Source organism: Bufo bufo, chromosome 1, assembly GCF_905171765.1.
Source record: "Bufo bufo chromosome 1, aBufBuf1.1, whole genome shotgun sequence".
Lineage (NCBI taxonomy): Eukaryota > Metazoa > Chordata > Amphibia > Anura > Bufonidae > Bufo > Bufo bufo.
In genome coordinates this window covers 179,207,113-179,229,706 of record NC_053389.1, presented here as the reverse complement: position 1 = coordinate 179,229,706, position 22,594 = coordinate 179,207,113, and the positions used below count along the sequence as shown (strand labels likewise).

Here is a 22,594-nt window from a genome sequence, read left to right as displayed (position 1 = left end):
CCACCCCATAACAGTGTCATCCACAGACCCCCCCACCCCATAACAGTGCCCTCCACCCCATAACAGTGCCATCCACAGACCCCCCCACCCCATAACAGTGCCATCCACAGACCCCCCCCACCCCATAACAGTGCCATCCACAGACCCCCCCACCCCATAACAGTGTCATCCACAGACCCCCACCCCATAACAGTGTCATCCGCAGACCCCCACCCCATAACAGTGTCATCCACAGACCCCCCATTGCCGCTCCAGTACAGTTATAAAATGTGTAATTAAATGAATAATGATTCATGCTGCCCCCTCAGTAGTATAACTTTCAATTCAATTCTAGAGTTGATAAGATTGTAAGCTGCTGTGCTGCACCGCAGATAACTCCGTACTAAGCACTTACTTAATCGTTCGTGTCGTCAACAGGGTAATAACAGGTATGGTGGGGTAGTTTTAGTGTGCCCGCCAGTAGGTAAATTATAGCAAATTTCCTCGGTATGCACCAGAGGGCATCTTGCTGTGCAGGACAGGGGTTCTCAGCTGTAGCTAAGTGTATGTAACGTCATTTTCTTTGCCTCCATATTTGGGATTGTGTTCATTGCTAAATCTTTCAGTAAAGAAAGTTCTGTTTTGCATAAGCTGGTGTCAGTGCTTTCCTCGTTCGTGACTTCACCGTTTCCTGGGGAGCCCAACCCGGTACACGGCTTACATAGTATCAAACCAGGTTTGGGTCAAAAACACAGAACAGGTGCAGATCTTTCCATTACACTTTATCTCTGAGTAGGCTTCACTATTGGTTTTGGCCCAAAAAAATAAATAAAAGATGGAAATAACTGACCAAACAACTGAAGTGTGAACTCACCCGAAAGTGTGGAGTATCAGGCTGCTATTTCACACCAACTCCGCAACTACTAATTGACGTATCAAATTAAGTGTAAAAGAATTTGACCACCCTAAAAATGTGTAGAGAGGTGTTCTGCTTCAGCGAACGGCGGCCAACCCTTTTTGGGTTTATCTGTTCCCGGCCTTTATGGTGTGAACACCTGTAGTAGCTTTTTTTTTTTAAGCCCGAGGAGCGTGCTAGACCGCAATTTCATCCTAGAAGCAAGGATGGATGGATGGATGGATGCATTTATATATAAAATAAATACACCCCAAAACTGGTTGTATCAGACTCCACTTTCATCCCAGAAGCAAGGATGAATCACTTATATATAAAATAAATACACCCCAAAACAGTTTTTATCAGACTGTAATTTCACCCCAGAAGCAAGGATGAATGTACTGTAAACAAAACACACCCCAAAACTGGTTGCATCAGACCACACTTTCATCCCAGAAGCAAGGATGGATAGATTTACTTTTATAAACAAAATACACCCCAAAACTGGTTGTTTCGCCACAATAACAGAATCAAGGATTACTGGAATTACTGATGTATTAAAGAATGCAAACAACCTAAAATCAGTAGTATTAGATCACTTTGTAACCCCAATTAGTGCAGCAAGGTGTAATAGAATAGCTCCCAATACCCAGGCTTTACATTCTCCTATTGGTCCCTGCTCTCTCCCTCCAGTGTGGGTAATGCCTCCCTATCCTTTGCCTACACTATGAATAATCTTTCCCTGTACTGCTCAATAGTTATTTTTTGCGAATAATACTATCCCTAGCGCCTGTCACATCTCTCCCTGCACCAAGTTCACTGGAAAATGGGGGAGACCGAGCAGGCTGAGACTTTTTACAGGGCTGTGACATCACAGGGGCTGGCTAGCTGCTGATTGGCTGACTGGCTGCATGCATGGCATTGATCCCTCGTTTCCGGGCTCCAGACTGTCCTCGTTCTAACAGCCATTTTAGAAAAAAAATGTGATTCATTATCACGAAGCGCAGAGAAATTCGGCTTTAGGAAGAGTCTAATTTGTCCTGAAATTCTGATCGAAGTCCACTTCTATTCGCTCATCTCTAGTTATTATATTCAGAAATAATCTGTGGAATTATTGTATCAGTGTTACTTTGCCCTTCTACATTTTCTTTATTGTCATTGTACTCCACTAGTAGCTGCCTATTTAACCTGCCTATTGTTTTCCTTTGTTCATTCAGAAGGGTACACATGAGTATCCTTTAGTTTAAAATTTATTTTGCAGGTGTATGTCTTCTTTATCATAGTCCTCTTTTTTTACTGCAGTTCCTAAATAAACACATAAATTGGCTTTTTGGTATGTTTAATAGCCATTGGGGCAAGTGGCCAATATTCATGGCAATAAAGCTGTCATTATCCGTTGATTTCCTGTATGTTTTAGTCTGTAATTTACCTTCTTCTATAAAAATGGTTATATCTAGAAAGTTCACCTCAAAATAACATTGAGGTTTATTACAATGTATAGATATCATGTTCTACAAATCTCTTTTGCACAACCCCTTTTAAAAAGGAATATGGACATTAATCCAGGAAAGACATATAGACATATAGACATATAGACATCAAAAAGACCACTACAGGAATGTAAGGGAACACATACAACATTGGGAGAAAATATGAGGGTCATCCCCTATCCAGACATTACCTGGAGGTACACATTAGCAAGTGCAAAGTGTCATCAATATGTGGCATGGAGAAGGCAAAAACTAGAAGAAGAGGATGTGATTTAATAAAATACCTGTAATCCGCTGAGACAAGATGGATTTTGAATAGAATAGCCTCGCCCCCAAGGGACTAAACAGCGAAGTGGAGCGATTCGCATTTGGTAACTGAAACTGTGTTCTGTCACCCTAAGGGCTCTTTCACATGAGCGGATCCCGTATGTGGAATCCACTGCATGAAATGATGCCAAGCCCCGTTTCGGACAGCAGAGACACGCAGCATGAACATGATTGACCTTTTTACTACAAAATCACGGTGACAACTTTATTTCACTGTGATTTTGTAGTAAAAAGGTCACAAAGGCACGGAGCATTATTATTATGTTAATGCTCAGTGTCTCTGCTGTCCGGAACGGGGCTTGGCTCTCTTTCACGCAGCAGATTACCGGCACGACATCTGCTTGTGTGAAAGAGCCCTAACTTAAAGATAATAGCCTGACTTGTATAACCTGTAATAGCCTGACTTGTATAACCTGGCCCCAAAAGGATTCTTAAAGAGAATCGCAAGCAAGAGGACCCTATCCCTGAGGAAAAAAGGCGATCCTTTCAATACTCGGATTTCTGGTCCACAACAGCTCCTGTAGCTGTAAGCCAGCATGACGTCACCGGCGCTCTGATATGGAGCGCAAGCTTTTTTGAATAGGAAACGTGCTACCGGCCGGGGCACATTTTCCATTTTCCCAGCCTGACTGCTTCACCGGTCTGGAGGATCGGGAGAACTATCAAGTCTTTACCACTACACCCCAACATTGCGGACTCTCCTCTACAAGTACAGGTAGGCATGTCGATGTCACATATAAATACTACTTTACCCTAGAGGACAGCAGATGTGGTAGAACCCCGCTTCTAGTCATTGGTACTTGGGTGCAGTCAGAGAGTAGGCGCAGGAATTCTTCTACTAGTTACTAAAACAGAAATGTCAGGAGAGGTGGCAGGTCCTCTTTAAACTCTATAAAACCTTATAAAAAATGTCTTATATGATCTCTGACCTGGTAAGATTCTAGCAGTGTCCTCATCTTGCATGTCATTCCACAGATGTAATCACAACATTTTCTTCTCATTTTTAATTGAATCTATCTTAACTTTCCAGATATGTTGTTTCCCGCATTATATTTAGCTTGTTCTTACTTCGATGGTGAGTACATTTTTCCCATTATCATTATCAATTTTCAGTTGCAACTGATTCAATGATGTCTATTAGGCCTCATTCACATTTCCTTGTCCGTTTCACGTCCGTGATAAAGTCAGTCCGTGTTACCTCCTTGAAGATGTCCGTGAAGCATCCGTGTTTGGTCTGTGTGCCTGTTTTTTACCCTCCATGTGTTATCTGTATTCCATGGATTCATTTCCAGAGCATCTCCTAACAGTGGTCAGTGAAAAACCGACGCAACATGGATGCAACATGAATGCCATCCGTGTTGTGTCCGTGATTTTCACGGACTCAGACATCAATGGACTTGTTTGGTCCTCATTACAGACAAAACCAGTGCACGCCTCCGTCATTTTTTCACTAGTCGACAGACAGTAAAAAACCTATTGAAAAGGGGAAATTCACAGCTAAAACATAATTGACATGCTATTTATATTGAAATATGTGCAGCAGATCAATTTCCGCATGGAAAAAAGAAAAAGCGCGCATATTCCAGAAAGTGTGCAGGTGAATGCGCATACGATCCATGCGGATTTATGTGCGTTGCTGCAGCAATTTCTAACAGAGGTTTTTGGTGTGAATTGGATTCAGTTATGTCGCAGATCTCAACCTTCCACTGAAAAAGGTGAAATCTGCAGCTAAAACCGCAAACATAATTGACATGCTGCGGATTTGGAAATCTGTAATGCAGGTTAATTTCTGCACTGAAAAAAATCTACAAAGTGTACATTAGATTTGTGAACCCGTACACGGCCATGAGCGCACACTCCCGTTTTTTTTTAGTTTGCAGATGCTGTGGTCACAATTGATCCCGGTATCTCAGAGGGAAATCAACATTATTACATTAAACCTGGGTGCCTGCTGTTTTAAATAGCAGAAACCCGGTAGCTATGGAGCCCACTGTGCTCAAGAGTCGGTGCCAACTTTGAATGGCTGGCCACCAATGTATAGTTACATAAGGCAGTCAGGAAGGGGTTAAACACCCATTTATTGTCATCCAAAGTTCATTTCACCCCTTTACCAGTTCATAACAACTGGCTAGCCTGTATTCCCGCTCTAGCATCTGAGGATTGGACTGACAGAATAAGTCCACACCTAACAAATAAATACAATTATGCATTATTAATTATTTGCTTGTGATCCAACAATTGCTGTAATGGAATACCCAATCATGAACAATGAACTCATCCCGCCCTTGGATTGTTGAAGGAATCTTTATATTTATGAATAAAGTAATTAGAGGGCACTCAAATATCTGACAACATCCAGGCAGGATATCAATAATCCTATTTATTTACATAAAACTAATGTATTGGCATAAAACTCATATAATTTACATACATACATACATACATACATACAATATATTATAAAATAATGATATATAACATATACATATGTCCATGTAGTGGTACTTAGTCAGCCCTGTGACCAAATATAATCGCCAGGTCGGCGTTACTTGTAAATGTCCACGTTTAATATAGTCGCCAGATGGCGTGGTGAATCACTTTTAATGGTCCGCACTAGATCACCCGTTCGGGCGTCCGCATGCAATAGGAATCACTGGTGTAATCACTGGTATAGTATCTTCAAATAGGCCCCACAGGGCAGACTACTTTACCCCTCTTTCGTTCCCGTAGACTCCTCCAGCAGCAGCCACTTAGACTCACCCGGCGTCCCGAGCGGTTAACAGGTCTCCAACGCGGCGTCCCACGTGACCTAGCTGCATCTCACGTAATGCACACTGCTCTGTGGAGAGCTGGTGATACGCTGGGTCCTAGAGTCCAGACCGTATGTCGATCTTTGTATCGGATGTCGTTCACTGGGAGTCCGAGGGGTGGAATGCCTGATGATATTGGCACCTCAATAATCCATAGTAGAGTCCTGTGCTGTCATGAACCGTACGCGTTTCGGGGATCAAGCCCCTTCCTCAGCGGCAATGACAGCTACTACAATCACTTTTCGCATTTTTGACAAAGGATGCACAGAAAACGCAGGTGCGTTTTTTGCTATCACTGTGCGTTTTTTGGTCAACAAAGCGTATGTGGTTCCTGTATAAGATTGTGAAGTTCAAGTGAAGATATATGACCCCATTTTGAAATGTATGTTGAATAGTTGTTCGGCCCTAAATGAGTTGATTCAGATCAGATGTCTAGTGTGACCAAAGTTCCAGAATGCTTTGCTACAATGAAGGAGGGTATTTAAGGAAAAGTGATTGTAGTAGCTGTCATTGCCGCTGAGGAAGGGGCTTGATCCCCGAAACGCGTACGGTTCATGACAGCACAGGACTCTACTATGGATTATTGAGGTGCCAATATCATCAGGCATTCCACCCCTTGGACCCCCAGTGAACGACATCCGATACAAAGATCGACATACGGTCCGGACTCTAGGACCCAGCGTATCACCAGCTCTCCACAGAGCAGTGTGCATTACGTGAGATGCAGCTAGGTCACGTGGGATGCCGCGTTTGAGACCTGTTAACCGCTCGGGACGCCGGGTGAGTCTAAGTGGCTGCTGCTGGAGGAGTCTACGGGAACGGAAGAGGGGTAAAGTACTCTGCCCTGTGGGGCCTATTTGAAGATACTATACCAGTGATTACACCAGTGATTCCTATTGCATGCGGACGCCCGAACGGGTGATCTAGTGCGGACAATTAAAAGTGATTCACCACGCCATCTGGCGACTATATTAAACGTGGACATTTACAAGTAACGCCGACCTGGCGATTATATTTGGTCACAGGGCTGACTAAGTACCACTACATGGACATATGTATATGTTATATATCATTATTTTATAATATATTGTATGTATGTAGATTTTATGAGTTTTATGCCAATACATTAGTTTTATGTAAATAAATAGGATTATTGATATCCTGCCTGGATGTTGTCAGATATTTGAGTGCCCTCCAATTACTTTATTCATTTGTATTTTTTTTTACGGATTTGGGTGAATCCGTGGAGTGAGCACCGGGTCCTTGGAAGGGGTGGGGTGAGCCGCTGCATACTGGTATATTTGAATCTTTATATTTAGCCCAGAAATTAATATCAGTGAATTGAATGGTAAACAAATCATCATCCTCTGTATCCTTTGGCAAAAATTAACAAACACTGTAATACCACATGACAAGGTTACATATCAAAACAGAGGATGTCCTGAGAAATGTTATAAAGTGTAGGGCTCATGGCTCAAAATGGATTCTGCTTTGTAGGTATATGAAGATTAGCATTAGCATATATCAACTACTTCACTGGATTATGTTTTTTTTCCTTATAGGCAGGCAGTATACTTATATGCACTTTATACAGGTTTTTCTTATTTTCCAAAAGTTGATTCTGTTGTTCTATAACTGTGTAATAGATCCTTCTTATACATGGGCTAGAATGATGGTCTGACCCATGATATGACTCTGGGCATGCACCAACTAAATCCTAAAAAAATAAATAAAACTGTTGTGGTAGCAATACGATAATAATGACCCATAGAATACCAAAAGACTACTCCAAAATGGAGCTATTAAAAAAACAAAAAAATCCAACCTCATCCATCTACACTGAAGGAAAGTAAAAACGTTCTTGTTCTCAGAATGTGATGTCATAAAAACGATTTATTTATTTCTATAAAATTTTAATTGTGCAAAAATAATATGTAGTGTTGAGTGGAATTCGATCCGAATTTCAGGAAAAATTTGATTCTCCATGAATCAAAATTTTTTGGAGCTTCGTGGTAACAAATCAATTTTTCTTGAAATGGCTGTAAAAAAATAAAAGATACATAATCACCTCATCCATTTAATTGCGGAGATGGCGAGAATGTATCTGGCATGGCATCAAGTCGGCGGAATTGCCACATTTTCTAAAATAAAGATGGCCGCGATGGCCTCTCCACAATCAAATGGATGAGGTATGTATATTTTTTGTTTTAACCCCCGATTAACCCCCTGATAGGCTGATTGTAACTGTCAGATGCCGCGATCAGTGTTGAACGCAGCATCTGAGAGGTTAAATGATGGGGAGGCCCATCATTGTGCCCGCTCCATACAATGGAATGTGATTTGTTATGAAGTAATTCGTAACAAATAAAATTTTTAGTCGAAGTTCGGTGAAGCAACTGAATAGAATTTTTGATACTTCGCTCATCACTAGTAACATGATCATAATCATAGCATCTAGTGTTGAGTGAAGTGAGCTTCGGATGCTTCATCTGAAGTCGCTTTGTTCAAAACTTCAGAATAATACTGTACAGAGATCCGTCTCCGTACAATATTAGAATGTATGGGCTCCGATGAGCCAAAGTAACTTTTTCGCGAAATCGCGCGTGGAAAACTACTTTAAAACTTGAAACCAAACTCAGTTTCGTTTCCGACTAGTACCTCGGAACCGAAGCAAAGTTCGGTTTTAAGTTTTAAAGTGGTTTTCCACTTTAAAAAAAAATCAACTACCGAAGTTATTCAATGAAGTCACGCGCGACTTCGTGAATTACCTACTTTGGCTCATTGGAGCCCATACATTCTAATCCTGTATGGAAAAGGATCTCCGTACAGTATTATTCTGAAGTTTTGAATAGAGTGAGGATGATGAAGCATCTGAAGCTAGCTTCGCTCAACACTAAGCAACCCATACAACCTACAACAGCAATGGCACAATGGCATGCAACCCCCCCCCAAAAAAAAAAAGAAATGCTCTGTCCTGGAGCCCAAAATAGGCCATGCCTTTAAAAAGGTTAAATAAGCTACAGTATTTAATACAGAAGAGCACATAAATGATCTTTCTGTACAGTGACTTCTTTTTTCTTTCTTTTTGACAGAGAGTAAACCAGAAATTCAAGCCTTTCCCAGCAAAGTAGTAAAGAAGGGGGGCAGCGTCACAATCAGGTGTTCTTCCCCATATTATGAGGGGCAATTTCGTTTACAAGAAGAAACTGCATATTTTGATTCCAAACACGATGTGCGAGAAGAAAACTTTACTCTGACAAATGTGCAGGAATATAATTCTATTAATTATTACTGTAGTCAGTATTCTTGTGGCACATGGAGTAAGAAGAGTGATTTTCTTACATTAAAAGTGATAGGTAAGTAAATGTATTCAGTAGACACGTAACACAGTATGTAGTAATCATTACAATGTTAGAATGATAACCAGTCAGGAAGATTCTTCTTTAGGCCTCCTTCACATTTCCATTTCGCGTTTTCCACGGACAGCACACGTACCCATTGATTCTAATTGTCTGTTCACAAATCACAATTTTCTTTACTTACTGTGGGTCAGTGAAAAAAATCACAGACGAGCACTACTTTGGTCTGTGATGCAAACCAAATACACAAATGTAAGATAAAAGTAATGTTAACCCTTTCATGACCTGGGGTGTTTTGGTCCTTCATGACTACAGCTAAATTCCAGGTTTTTGAAATGCTGCATGCTAAAAGTGATTTTTTTTTTTTTTTTAAAGCCTGCCAAAAATGTTTGTATCTGGGGGTTTTTCAGGACACATATAACATTCTAGTGAAATCAATAGATTTTAGATTTTAAGTAGTGTGGTGATGTGTACAGTATAAGTGCTGGGAGGCATGTATACCCCACCCAGATACCTAAGCTGAGTAAGATTGCTAAAACCACTGCAGCTTTCTGGATTTCAGTTAAGTGTAGTTTGCCGAGACAGTTTTGTCTAAATGTTGTTCTGGACTGGATTTCATGTGGACTGGGGATGGGATTGCCAGTCCACACCCTTCCACTACATGTATTGTCTTTTGCCGGAGGTGATCGCAGGTGAGGCCTGCTGCTGGAGTCAAGGATGATAAAACAACCCTCTGTGTATGACTTGTAGGGAGGAAGGCTGAGGAAGCCTGAGAGGCTCTGTGTGGTCTCAGCCAGGAGGCTTTGTAAAGCCTGAAGTTTGGAGGGGGGGTGGGGGGGCAAGCGACGCCTACGGAAAGAAGGCAGAAGTAGGGTGACCTGCCTATAACCGAGTTCCTCTAGTGTAAGGTACGGTATAGTCACTGGAACGGGGCGGGGTTTCACCCTTTGAATCTCTTACAGCACCGATGTGTTTGCACACCAGCAAGCTGCCCCTCAACCTAGAGGTGGACGGCTTAGGCAGGATTGTAGGTTCCAGTGACGATACCGTACCTCACACTAGAGGAACTCGGTTATAGGCAGGGCACCCTACTTCTGCCTTCTGTTCATAGCCTCAGTTAAACACCTATATCAGAGGCTTTGAGCTTAATTTTTGGCGCATGTTGCTCCTGATGAAATGCACGTCTAGTGCATGGAAACGCGTTGAGCACTTACCATTTAGGACAGTGTCAGGGGAATCGGTGCTCCAGTTACATCAGACAGAGTCAATGGTTTTACCCTGCCATAGTCCTGCACCTGTACTATGTTAGTGCAGTGGATGTCTGCGCGCTGACATTCACTGTTCTGTTAGGATTGATACCTGGTGTTACACTTGGTACCAGATATCCAGCTATACAGTACTTCACCCAGGTCACACACCTAGGACCCTGTGGTGTTTTGCACCCCCCCCCCCCCCCCCGAGTGTTGGTGGGTTTTAGTTTGTGGGATCCACCCTTCACTCTTCCCTATATAGTTCCACCTTCATTAGTGTGGTTACCATGAGGGTGGTCAAGTAGCTGCTTCGTGCAGTTTGGGTAGATACCCCTATATTTTATTGAGACAATATTATAAAGATTTTGTTATTTTGTTTTAGCGTCCATTCCCTGCATATATTCAATAAAGAATATTCAGACTAAAGGTGAATCCCCTATTTCTCCTGCGTATAGTGAAATATGTATACCTTGTGTAAAGTATGACACCGCTATAGTTTTTCAAGAGTAATTAAACTTTTGAATAAAATTTTAATAAAATGTCTCTAATGCCCTAATAGTTTTTTTTATATACTTTATTAATGGCTTTCGTATTTTTATTACAGTTCCCCACAGCGCACCATTCCCTCACCAAACTCACATTTCTGTACACCGCTGACTGTACAGAGTACAGGCTTTAGACATTTTATGAATGTGGCTGCAGCACAGCGAGTATGGGCAGGAGCGCATATTGCTGCTCCTGCCCATGCCACCTGGAGGTTTACTAACTCCTGGCATAGCACATGGGTACCCTGTAACCATGTGGTATACCAGGATTAGCTTCAGGATTACTTCTGCCTGCTTAGTGTACAGAAATGTCAGTTTTAAGCGCCCAGGGAATGGTGCGCTTTAAAGGGGGGGGCTGTGATAAAAATACAAAATCCATTAATAAAGCATATTAGAAAAAGTACACTGCCTGTCCAAAAAAAAGTCGCCACCTGGATTTAACTATTTCAATTTGCTAGGGAGCAGAAAGATAGGACTCTGGAGCAATGGATGAAGGTCCTGTGGTCTGATGAGTCGAGATTTACCCTGTTCCAGAGTGATGGGCGCATCAGGGTAAGAAGAGAGGCAGATGAAGTGATGCACCCTAGTGCCTACTGTACAGGCCTATGGGGGCAGTGCTATGATCTGGGGTTGCTGCAGTTGGTCAGGTCTAGGTTCAGCAACAGTAAGTGCTCCAAGAATGAGGTCAGCTGACTACCTGAACATACTGAATGACCAGGTTATTCCATCAATGGATTTTTTCTTCCCTGATGGCACGGGCATATTCCAAGATGACAATGCCAGAATTCATCGGGCTCAAATTGTGAAAGAGTGGTTCAGGGAGCATGAGACATCATTTTCACACATGGATTGGCCTCCACAGAGTCCAGACCTTAACCCCATTGAGAATCTTTGGGATGTGCTGGAGAAGGCTTTGCGCAGCAGTCAGACTCTTCCATCATCAATGCAAGATCTTGGTGAAAAATTAATGCAACACTGGATGGAAATAAATCTTGTGACATTGCAGAAGCTTATCGAAACAATGCCACAGCGAATGCGTGCTGTAATCAAAGCTAAAAGGCATGTGTGATAATAATAAAAAAATTTTTTTTTTTTTGGTGGCAACTCTTTTTTTTCCTCATCCAGGATAATGTCGTCGTCGTCGTTCTCCTCCCCCCAGCCACTAACAACACCAGGGATCCCAGAAAATTTGAAAGCATGCCTTTTATGTCCGCTGAATGCCTAATTTTTGGGGCCTGTACTGGCCGACAGTTGCATATTTATCCTGTGACCGCCTAATGTACCTCCAGCCACAGAATCCAAAGTTCTTTGCTGGCAGGTAATGCCTATTGGCTAATTTTTGGGGCCTGTACTGGCAAGTTCTCACAACAATTCTTAGTGTACCAATCACTAATATCTCATGAGACCTTATAAAATGTGAAGTTGTGTAGACCGCGAAAAAAAAAAAAAAAATGGCATCATTAGGGATTTTCGCATCATTAGGGATTTTTTTTAACCACCTCCGGACCTCCTAACGCAGGATCGCGTTCCGGAGGTGGCAGCCCTGCGCACAGTCACGCATATACGCGTCATCTCGCGATGGCCGAGATTTCCTGTGAACGCGCGCACACAGGCGCGCACGCTCACAGGAACGGAAGGTAAGAGAGTTGATCTCCAGCCTGCCAGCGGCGATCGTTCGCTGGCAGGCTGGAGATGTGTTTTTTTTAACCCCTAACAGGTATATTAGACGCTGTTTTGATAACAGCGTCTAATATACCTGCTACCTGGTCCTCTGGTGGTCCCCTTTGTTTGGATCGACCACCAGAGGACACAGGTAGCTCAGTAAAGTAGCACCAAGCACCACTACACTACACTACACCCCCCCCCCCCCCCCGTCACTTATTAACCCCTTATTAGCCCCTGATCACCCCTGATCACCCCATATAGACTCCCTGATCACCCCCCTGTCATTGATTACCCCCCTGTCATTGATCACCCCCCTGTAAAGCTCCATTCAGATGTCCGCATGATTTTTACGGATCCACTGATAGATGGATCGGATCCGCAAAACGCATCCGGACGTCTGAATGAAGCCTTACAGGGGCATGATCAATGACTGTGGTGATCACCCCATATAGACTCCCTGATCACCCCCCTGTCATTGATTACCCCCCTGTAAAGCTCCATTCAGACGTCCGCATGATTTTTACGGATCCACTGATAGATGGATCGGATCCGCAAAACGCATCCGGACGTCTGAATGAAGCCTTACAGGGGCATGATCAATGACTGTGGTGATCACCCCATATAGACTCCCTGATCACCCCCCTGTAAAGCTCCATTCAGATGTCCGCATGATTTTTACGGATGCACTGATAGATGGATCCGATCCGCAAAACGCATCCGGACGTCTGAATGAAGCCTTACAGGGGCATGATCAATGACTGTGGTGATCACCCCATATAGACTCCCTGATCACCCCCCTGTAAAGCTCCATTCAGATGTCCGCATGATTTTTACGGATGCACTGATAGATGGATCCGATCCGCAAAACGCATCCGGACGTCTGAATGAAGCCTTACAGGGGCATGATCAATGACTCTGGTGATCACCCCCCTGTCATTGATTACCCCCCTGTAAAGCTCCATTCAGATGTCCGCATGATTTTTACGGATGCACTGATAGATAAATCCGATCCGCAAAACGCATCCGGACGTCTGAATGAAGCCTTACAGGGGCATGATCAATGACTGTGGTGATCACCCCATATAGACTCCCTGATCACCCCCCTGTAAAGCGCCATTCAGATGTCCGCATGATTTTTACGGATGCACTGATAGATGGATCGGATCCGCAAAACGCATCCGGACGTCTGAATGAAGCCTTACAGGGGCATGATCAATGACTGTGGTGATCACCCCCCTGTCATTGATCAACCCCCTGTAAAGCTCCATTCAGATGTCCGCATGATTTTTACGGATGCACTGATAGATGGATCGGATCCGCAAAACGCATCCGGACGTCTGAATGAAGCCTTACAGGGGCGTGATCAATGACTGTGGTGATCACCCCATATAGACTCCCTGATCACCCCCCTGTCATTGATTACCCCCCTGTCATTGATTACCCCCCTGTAAAGCTCCATTCAGACGTCCGCATGATTTTTACGGATCCACTGATAGATGGATCGGATCCGCAAAACGCATCCGGACGTCTGAATGAAGCCTTACAGGGGCGTGATCAATGACTGTGGTGATCACCCCATATAGACTCCCTGATCACCCCCCTGTCATTGATTACCCCCCTGTCATTGATTACCCCCCTGTAAAGCTCCATTCAGACGTCCGCATGATTTTTACGGATCCACTGATAGATGGATCGGATCCGCAAAACGCATCCGGACGTCTGAATGAAGCCTTACAGGGGCATGATCAATGACTGTGGTGATCACCCCATATAGACTCCCTGATCACCCCCCTGTAAAGCTCCATTCAGATGTCCGCATGATTTTTACGGATGCACTGATAGATGGATCCGATCCGCAAAACGCATCCGGACGTCTGAATGAAGCCTTACAGGGGCATGATCAATGACTGTGGTGATCACCCCATATAGACTCCCTGATCACCCCCCTGTAAAGCTCCATTCAGATGTCCGCATGATTTTTACGGATGCACTGATAGATGGATCCGATCCGCAAAACGCATCCGGACGTCTGAATGAAGCCTTACAGGGGCATGATCAATGACTGTGGTGATCACCCCCCTGTCATTGATTACCCCCCTGTAAAGCTCCATTCAGATGTCCGCATGATTTTTACGGATGCACTGATAGATGGATCCGATCCGCAAAACGCATCCGGACGTCTGAATGAAGCCTTACAGGGGCATGATCAATGACTGTGGTGATCACCCCATATAGACTCCCTGATCACCCCCCTGTAAAGCGCCATTCAGATGTCCGCATGATTTTTACGGATGCACTGATAGATGGATCCGATCCGCAAAACGCATCCGGACGTCTGAATGAAGCCTTACAGGGGCATGATCAATGACTGTGGTGATCACCCCCCTGTCATTGATCAACCCCCTGTAAAGCTCCATTCAGATGTCCGCATGATTTTTACGGATGCACTGATAGATGGATCGGATCCGCAAAACGCATCCGGACGTCTGAATGAAGCCTTACAGGGGCGTGATCAATGACTGTGGTGATCACCCCATATAGACTCCCTGATCACCCCCCTGTCATTGATTACCCCCCTGTCATTGATTACCCCCCTGTAAAGCTCCATTCAGACGTCCGCATGATTTTTACGGATCCACTGATAGATGGATCGGATCCGCAAAACGCATCCGGACGTCTGAATGAAGCCTTACAGGGGCGTGATCAATGACTGTGGTGATCACCCCATATAGACTCCCTGATCACCCCCCTGTCATTGATTACCCCCCTGTCATTGATTACCCCCCTGTAAAGCTCCATTCAGACGTCCGCATGATTTTTACGGATCCACTGATAGATGGATCGGATCCGCAAAACGCATCCGGACGTCTGAATGAAGCCTTACAGGGGCATGATCAATGACTGTGGTGATCACCCCATATAGACTCCCTGATCACCCCCCTGTCATTGATTACCCCCCTGTAAAGCTCCATTCAGATGTCCGCATGATTTTTACGGATGCACTGATAGATTGATCGGATCCGCAAAACGCATACGGACGTCTGAATGAAGCCTTACAGGGGCGTGATCAATGACTGTGGTGATCACCCCATATAGACTCCCTGATCACCCCCCTGTCATTGATTACCCCCCTGTCATTGATTACCCCCCTGTAAAGCTCCATTCAAACGTCCGCATGATTTTTACGGATCCACAGTCCATGAAAGATTGAAATTTTTGTCCCAAGTTAGCGGAACGGGAGACTTTGTGAGAAAAAAATTAAAAATATCAATTTCCGCTAACTTGTGCCAAAAAAAAAAAATTTCTATGAACTCGCCATGCCCCTCATTGAATACCTTGGGGTGTCTTCTTTCCAAAATGGGGTCACATGTGGGGTATTTATACTGCCCTGGCATTCTAGGGGCCCCAAAGCGTGAGAAGAAGTCTGGTATCCAAATGTCTAAAAATGCCCTCCTAAAAGGAATTTGGGCCCCTTTGCGCATCTAGGCTGCAAAAAAGTGTCACACATCTGGTATCGCCGTACTCAGGAGAAGGTGGGGAATGTGTTTTGGGGTGTCATTTTACATATACCCATGCTGGGTGAGAGAAATATCTTGGTCAAATGCCAACTTTGTATAAAAAAATGGGAAAAGTTGTCTTTTGCCAAGATATTTCTCTCACCCAGCAAGGGTATATGTAAAATGACACCCCAAAACACATTCCCCAACTTCTCCTGAATACGGCGATACCACATGTGTGACACTTTTTTGCAGCCTAGGTGGGCAAAGGGGCCCACATTCCAAAGAGCACCTTTAGGATTTCACAGGTCATTTACCTACTTACCACACATTAGGGCCCCTGGAAAATGCCAGGGCAGTATAACTACCCCACAAGTGACCCCATTTTGGAAAGAAGACACCCCAAGGTATTCCGTGAGGGGCATGGCGAGTTCCTAGAATTTTTTATTTTTTGTCACAAGTTAGTGGAAAATGCTGATTTTTTTTTTTTTTTTCATACAAAGTCTCATATTCCACTAACTTGTGACAAAAAATAAAAACTTCCATGAACTCACTATGCCCATCAGCGAATACCTTGGGGTCTCTTCTTTCCAAAATGGGGTCACTTGTGGGGTAGTTATACTGCCCTGGCATTCTAGGGGCCCAAATGTGTGGTAAGGAGTTTGAAATCAAATTCTGTAAAAAATGACCTGTGAAATCCGAAAGGTGCTCTTTGGAATATGGGCCCCTTTGCCCACCTAGGCTGCAAAAAAGTGTCACACATCTGGTATCTCCGTACTCAGGAGAAGGTGGGGAATGTGTTTTGGGGTGTCATTTTACATATACCCATGCTGGGTGAGAGAAATATCTTGGCAAAAGACAACTTTTCCCATTTTTTTATACAAAGTTGGCATTTGACCAAGATATTTATCTCACCCAGCATGGGTATATGTAAAATGACACCCCAAAACACATTCCCCACCTTCTCCTGAGTACGGAGATACCAGATGTGTGACACTTTTTTGCAGCCTAGGTGGGCAAAGGGGCCCATATTCCAAAGAGCACCTTTCGGATTTCACAGGTCATTTTTTACAGAATTTGTTTTCAAACTCCTTACCACACATTTAGGCCCCTAGAATGCCAGGGCAGTATAACTACCCCACAAGTGACCCCATTTTGGAAAGAAGAGACCCCAAGGTATTCGCTGATGGGCATAGTGAGTTCATGGAAGTTTTTATTTTTTGTCACAAGTTAGTGGAATATGAGACTTTGTATGAAAAAAAAAAAAAAAAAAATCATCATTTTCCACTAACTTGTGACAAAAAATAAAAAATTCTAGGAACTTGCCATGCCCCTCACGGAATACCTTGGGGTGTCTTCTTTCCAAAATGGGGTCACTTGTGGGGTAGTTATACTGCCCTGGCATTCTAGGGGCCCAAATGTGTGGTAAGGAGTTTGAAATCAAATTCTGTAAAAAATGACCTGTGAAATCCGAAAGGTGCTCTTTGGAATATGGGCCCCTTTGCCCACCTAGGCTGCAAAAAAGTGTCACACATCTGGTATTGCCGTACTCAGGAGAAGGTGGGGAATGTGTTTTGGGGTGTCATTTTACATATACCCATGCTGGGTGAGAGAAATATCTTGGCAAAAGACAACTTTTCCCATTTTTTTATACAAAGTTGGCATTTGACCAAGATATTTATCTCACCCAGCATGGGTATATGTAAAAAGACACCCCAAAACACATTCCCCACCTTCTCCTGAGTACGGAGATACCAGATGTGTGACACTTTTTTGCAGCCTAGGTGGGCAAAGGGGCCCATATTCCAAAGAGCACCTTTCGGATTTCACAGGTCATTTTTTACAGAATTTGATTTCAAACTCCTTACCACACATTTGGGCCCCTAGAATGCCAGGGCAGTATAACTACCCCACAAGTGACCCCATTTTGGAAAGAAGAGACCCCAAGGTATTTCGTGATGGGCATAGTGAGTTAATAGAAGTTTTTATTTTTTGTCACAAGTTAGTGGAATATGAGACTTTGTAAGAAAAAAAATAAATAAAAAAAAAATCATCATTTTCCGCTAACTTGTGACAAAAAATAAAAAGTTCTATGAACTCACTATGCCCATCAGCGAATACCTTAGGGTGTGTACTTTCCGAAATGGGGTCATTTGTGGGGTGTTTGTACTGTCTGGCCATTGTAGAACCTCAGGAAACATGACAGGTGCTCAGAAAGTCAGAGCTGCTTCAAAAAGCGGAAATTCACATTTTTGTACCATAGTTTGTAAACGCTATAACTTTTACCCAAACCATTTTTTTTTTACCCAAACATTTTTTTTTATCAAAGACATGTAGAACTATAAATTTAGAGCAAAATTTCTATATGGATCTCGTTTTTTTTGCAAAATTTTACAACTGAAAGTGAAAAAAGTCATTTTTTTGCAAAAAAATCGTTAAATTTCGATTAATAACAAAAAAAGTAAAAATGTCAGCAGCAATGAAATACCACCAAATGAAAGCTCTATTAGTGAGAAGAAAAGGAGGTAAAATTCATTTGGGTGGTAAGTTGCATGACCGAGCAATAAATGGTGAAAGTAGTGTAGGTCAGAAGTGTAAAAAGTGGCCTGGTCTTTCAGGGTGTTTAAGCACTGGGGGCTGAGGTGGTTAAACACTCAATCTGCATATACAGCGATTGTTCTAAGATGCATGTGAAATGTAATCAAATACACTGCTTTAATGTAAAATTACTTATAGTGAGTTCTTCCTCAACGTTGCGAAAATTGTTGCCAACCATCTTTTCTGATCGCATCCAACTTCGGTCTGGTGGAAACCAGTTGCTGTAGTAGGCCGCGCCTATTTTGCGCATGTGCGAAAATTACATTGCCAATATTTCGCATTGAAAAAAAAATCATGAATGGAGATCACAAATTCGAATAATACATCTGGTATGTCACTGTCCATGTTGTGGGACTGATAATATAGAGTCCAGGGTTAGGTGGCACTACGGCACCTTTTGCTTCACCACCGGTCACATGGAGAAGACAGGGGTCACGGTCTCTCAATCTGGTGGTGCACAGCTTGTCCAGTACAAATAGGATTCCACAAATATAAATAAATAAGCGGCACTCACCATTCGATGCGAATATTTCTTTTATGCTGGGTACAGAGAGGGGAATGATAAACAGTGCAATCACAAAAACATGGCGACGGCAGTTTCGCGTATCACCGCTTCATCTGGCCAATACTGACAACCCCTTGACGCAAATTACATCATCCTTTATGCGCCACGGGCGCTAACTTAGGCGCGTAATGCTGTCGTGGGCTGTCGCACATCATTGCGAATGCAGGCCACGTCAGCAACAAGGGGGTGTGTATCAATGTTTCAAGTGGGATATCAGTGAAACAATAAAAGCAATAAAAAACATACATATAATATTGAATCATCACAAAAAGACACTCATGTTAAGTTTTTCATTCAGTCCCAGAGGGCCGGTAGCATTTGAGCGCAAAATCCATCTGCCTTCTTTTCTTAATAATTCCCGTCCTCTATCGCCCCCTCTTGGTGGGTTCTGAACAACCTCTAAGGCTGCAAATCTGAGGACTGAGCTATCCCCGTTATGTACGGACTGTATGTGTTCTATGAGGCGTGGGACACCCTCACCGGTGGTGATTGAATGTATATGTTCACGGATACGTTCAAAGAGGCAGCGGACCGTCTTGCCTATATAGAATCTACCACATTTGCACAGGATTAGGTAAACTACATATTTACTCCTGCATGTAATTAGTGTGTTCACTTTATGGTTAATACCTCCGACAGATATGTGAGACCACTAGGGATTGAACCTGCAAAAGGAGCTTGTGCACTTCTAGTAATTATTTGGTGGCTGCAAATATGACCTGAAGGTTTTTCAGGTTCGCCTGCCATTCAAGTCTATGGGGCCCGCTGCAAACACACGGTTGGCGAACATTTCAGCGCGAACGCGCATTCACAAACAGTCCCGGACAATGTTCGTCCATCACTAAATATCACCTGCAGTCCTATGTAACACCACAGATAACACAGTGATAACTCTCTGTGTACAGATAATGTAGTAGATGGGTGTGAGGCCCCAGATTTCAGAACACACACAGTGTGACCTGGAGTCTGTGCCCAGGCTGCTACAGTGAGGGCCAAATTCTATATCCACCCTCCCGACACTACAGAACATATAGGGTAATACAGCACTCCATACCTCTTACATCCAGTGATGTCTCCTTTGATGTAGATGTTCCTTCCCTCATCTTCTCTTTTCAGACCTTCAGTGCAGACCACCATTTTTCTGCCATTTCTGGTCTCTGCAGTTTGACAAAAAAATAATAAAAGAATCTTAGTTTACTACTTTTTCCATCATCCTCCCATCTTCTGGACAAATCATCCTACCACCCCCAATACTGTGCCGCTGTGCTCCCCAATACTATACTGCAGAAACAGATAAACCCCCTGATAGTAGTACCATGCAGATAGTGCCCTTCAATAATTATTGGCACACAGTGCCCTAAAATAACTGCGCCCAGCAAATAGTGCCCCTGACACTAATAGTGCAAACATAATGTCTCCCAAAAATAATTGTGGTGAGCTGATACTGTGCCAAGGTGCCCCCACAGTAATAGTGCTCCCAAAAGTCCCAAAATAGGAATAATTCTCTGCTAGAGCACACATGGTAGTAATAGTGCTCCTACAGTGCCCCCAACATGTCCCCACTGTGCCCCAGAAGTAATAATGCTCCCATAGTGCCCATACTAGTAATCATGTTCCCCCTAGACCCCCAGTAGTAATAAAGCCCACCATAATGCCCCCCAGTAGTAATAATTCTCCATATAATGTGACAGTGCAAAAAATACCCACTTTTAATGCCCCCAGTTGAGCTAATGTCCCCATAATGTGCCAGTATAAAATACCCCTATATAGTGCCTCCAGTAAATGCCCCCATAGTACTCCTTTCCCCTTCTCCATAGTACCCACCATAATGTGTCTCAGTATAAAATGCCCCTATACAGAGCCCCCATATAAAATATCCTTTTTTGGCGTCAGTAGATGCCCCCAATAATGTGCCAGTAAGAAGTGCCCCCATAGTGCCAAACAATAATGTGCCAGTAAAAAGTGCCCCCCAATAATGTAAGATGTGCCCCCATAGATGCCCCCACAGTGCCCCCCAATAATGTGTCAGTAAGTGCCCCCATAGATGCCCCCCCAGCATGTGCCAGTTAGAAGTGCCCCCCAATCATGTGCCAGTAGCCAGTATTGTACCATATAAAAAAAATAAACACTTATACCTACCTCCATGGCAGCGATGTGATCCAGGCCTCTTCCGGCCTGTGTCTCCCGCGCTGTACGGCTCAGGTGGCGCAACGATGTCATCACGCCGCCTGCAGCGGCCTCGCCTCTGATAGGCTGCAGGCACTAGGCCTGCAGCCTATCAGATGAACGGGGAAGGGAGACTCCTCTCTCCTGCCCCGCAGCACATCCATCTGTATCGCTGTCCTGAGGACGGCAATACAGATGACTATGGGGATGAGCGCTCCCACAATGAAAGCGCTCATCTCCCTGTGCCCTGCCGCTACCCCCCACTTGTAAGCAGTGCCACGCCGCCTGGGACATTCACCTCACTTTGCCTCATTGGCGGTGTGGCCCTGCTGGCGCCCCTTAAAATTTTGCACCTGGGGCAGAGGCCCCCCCACCCTACACCACTGCAGTTCACTGTCACCCTGCTGCTACTACTAATACTGCACCCGCTGTGCTCTCCCATGCCCACAAACAATATATTGTCAGAAGTAACAGTACCATACAGATAGCCCCCCTTAGGAATAGAGCTCTTAGACTGTCCTGATTAGTAATAGTGCCCCCAATAGTGATAATACTCCCCAAGAGTGCCCCATTAGTTGTAATGCCCTCCATAATATGCCCATGTCATGGTAGGTAAGACAACTAACTAGGCCCCAAATGCTAGGAAACAAAGGGGTCACCTCCTAGCAATCCCTAAAACACTTTCCCTAGGCTGCTATGCCCATGTGCATATCTCGATATTAGATGTGCACATGCCCACGTACCTAAGACTATAACACACTGAAACAAACTCTCAGCTGTAGGGAAGAGGGAAAGCGACACCCAGCTCCTTCAACAACCGAAGGAGCTAGCGTCACCCTAGAGGCCAAGTAAAAACAGACACAGAAGGAAAAAGGACAAGGACTTATCTAGAGATGTGTTGGAGCAGACAATCCACCAAACTTCCAGAGCTCACACAAGGCAGAACTATAACCCGCAAAGGCTATAGGGAGAGGGAGGAATAAATAGCCTCACCAATTACCAAAAGAACAACACCTGGAAGGAGGTGGGATTCTGTTCAAACCCACAACAAAACAAACTGTCAGATCGAGTCACGTGCAGCAAGTGACAGATTTCCTCAGAATACCCACAGGACAGGGCGTGACAGCCAAATAATAATGTGCCTATAGTATCCCTAGTAGTATTAATATAACCATAATGCCCCAAAATTTATAATACCCCTCCTGCAGTGTCCCCTGTAGCCCCCTTATAACTTCCCTGTTGTGTGTGTGTGTATATATATCCCCTGTAGTGCCAGTATATAATGCTCCCACCTTAGTGCCAGTATACAATATTGCCCTGTAGTGTACGGGGACTGTAATGCCCGTCACTACAAAAGGGTCACTTGGTGTGCTGTCGTCCCTCCTTATTTATGGGGAAGTTGGTATATGTCATCTTTATAAAATGTCATGTAATGTAATGCTATATAT

The 22,594-nt window shown here is 43.8% G+C and overlaps 1 protein-coding gene across 1 annotated transcript in view; it reads left to right on the top strand.

The window, feature by feature from the left end:
• LOC121001602 overlaps positions 1 to 22,594 on the top strand; it is a 98,627-nt gene that overhangs the window by 22,558 nt on the left and 53,475 nt on the right. Inside the window, exons 2-3 of the mRNA XM_040432765.1 lie at positions 3,722 to 3,766; positions 8,594 to 8,857. Of these exons, the coding sequence (XP_040288699.1) occupies positions 3,722 to 3,766; positions 8,594 to 8,857 (309 nt within the window). The remainder of the gene's footprint in view (positions 1 to 3,721; positions 3,767 to 8,593; positions 8,858 to 22,594) is intronic.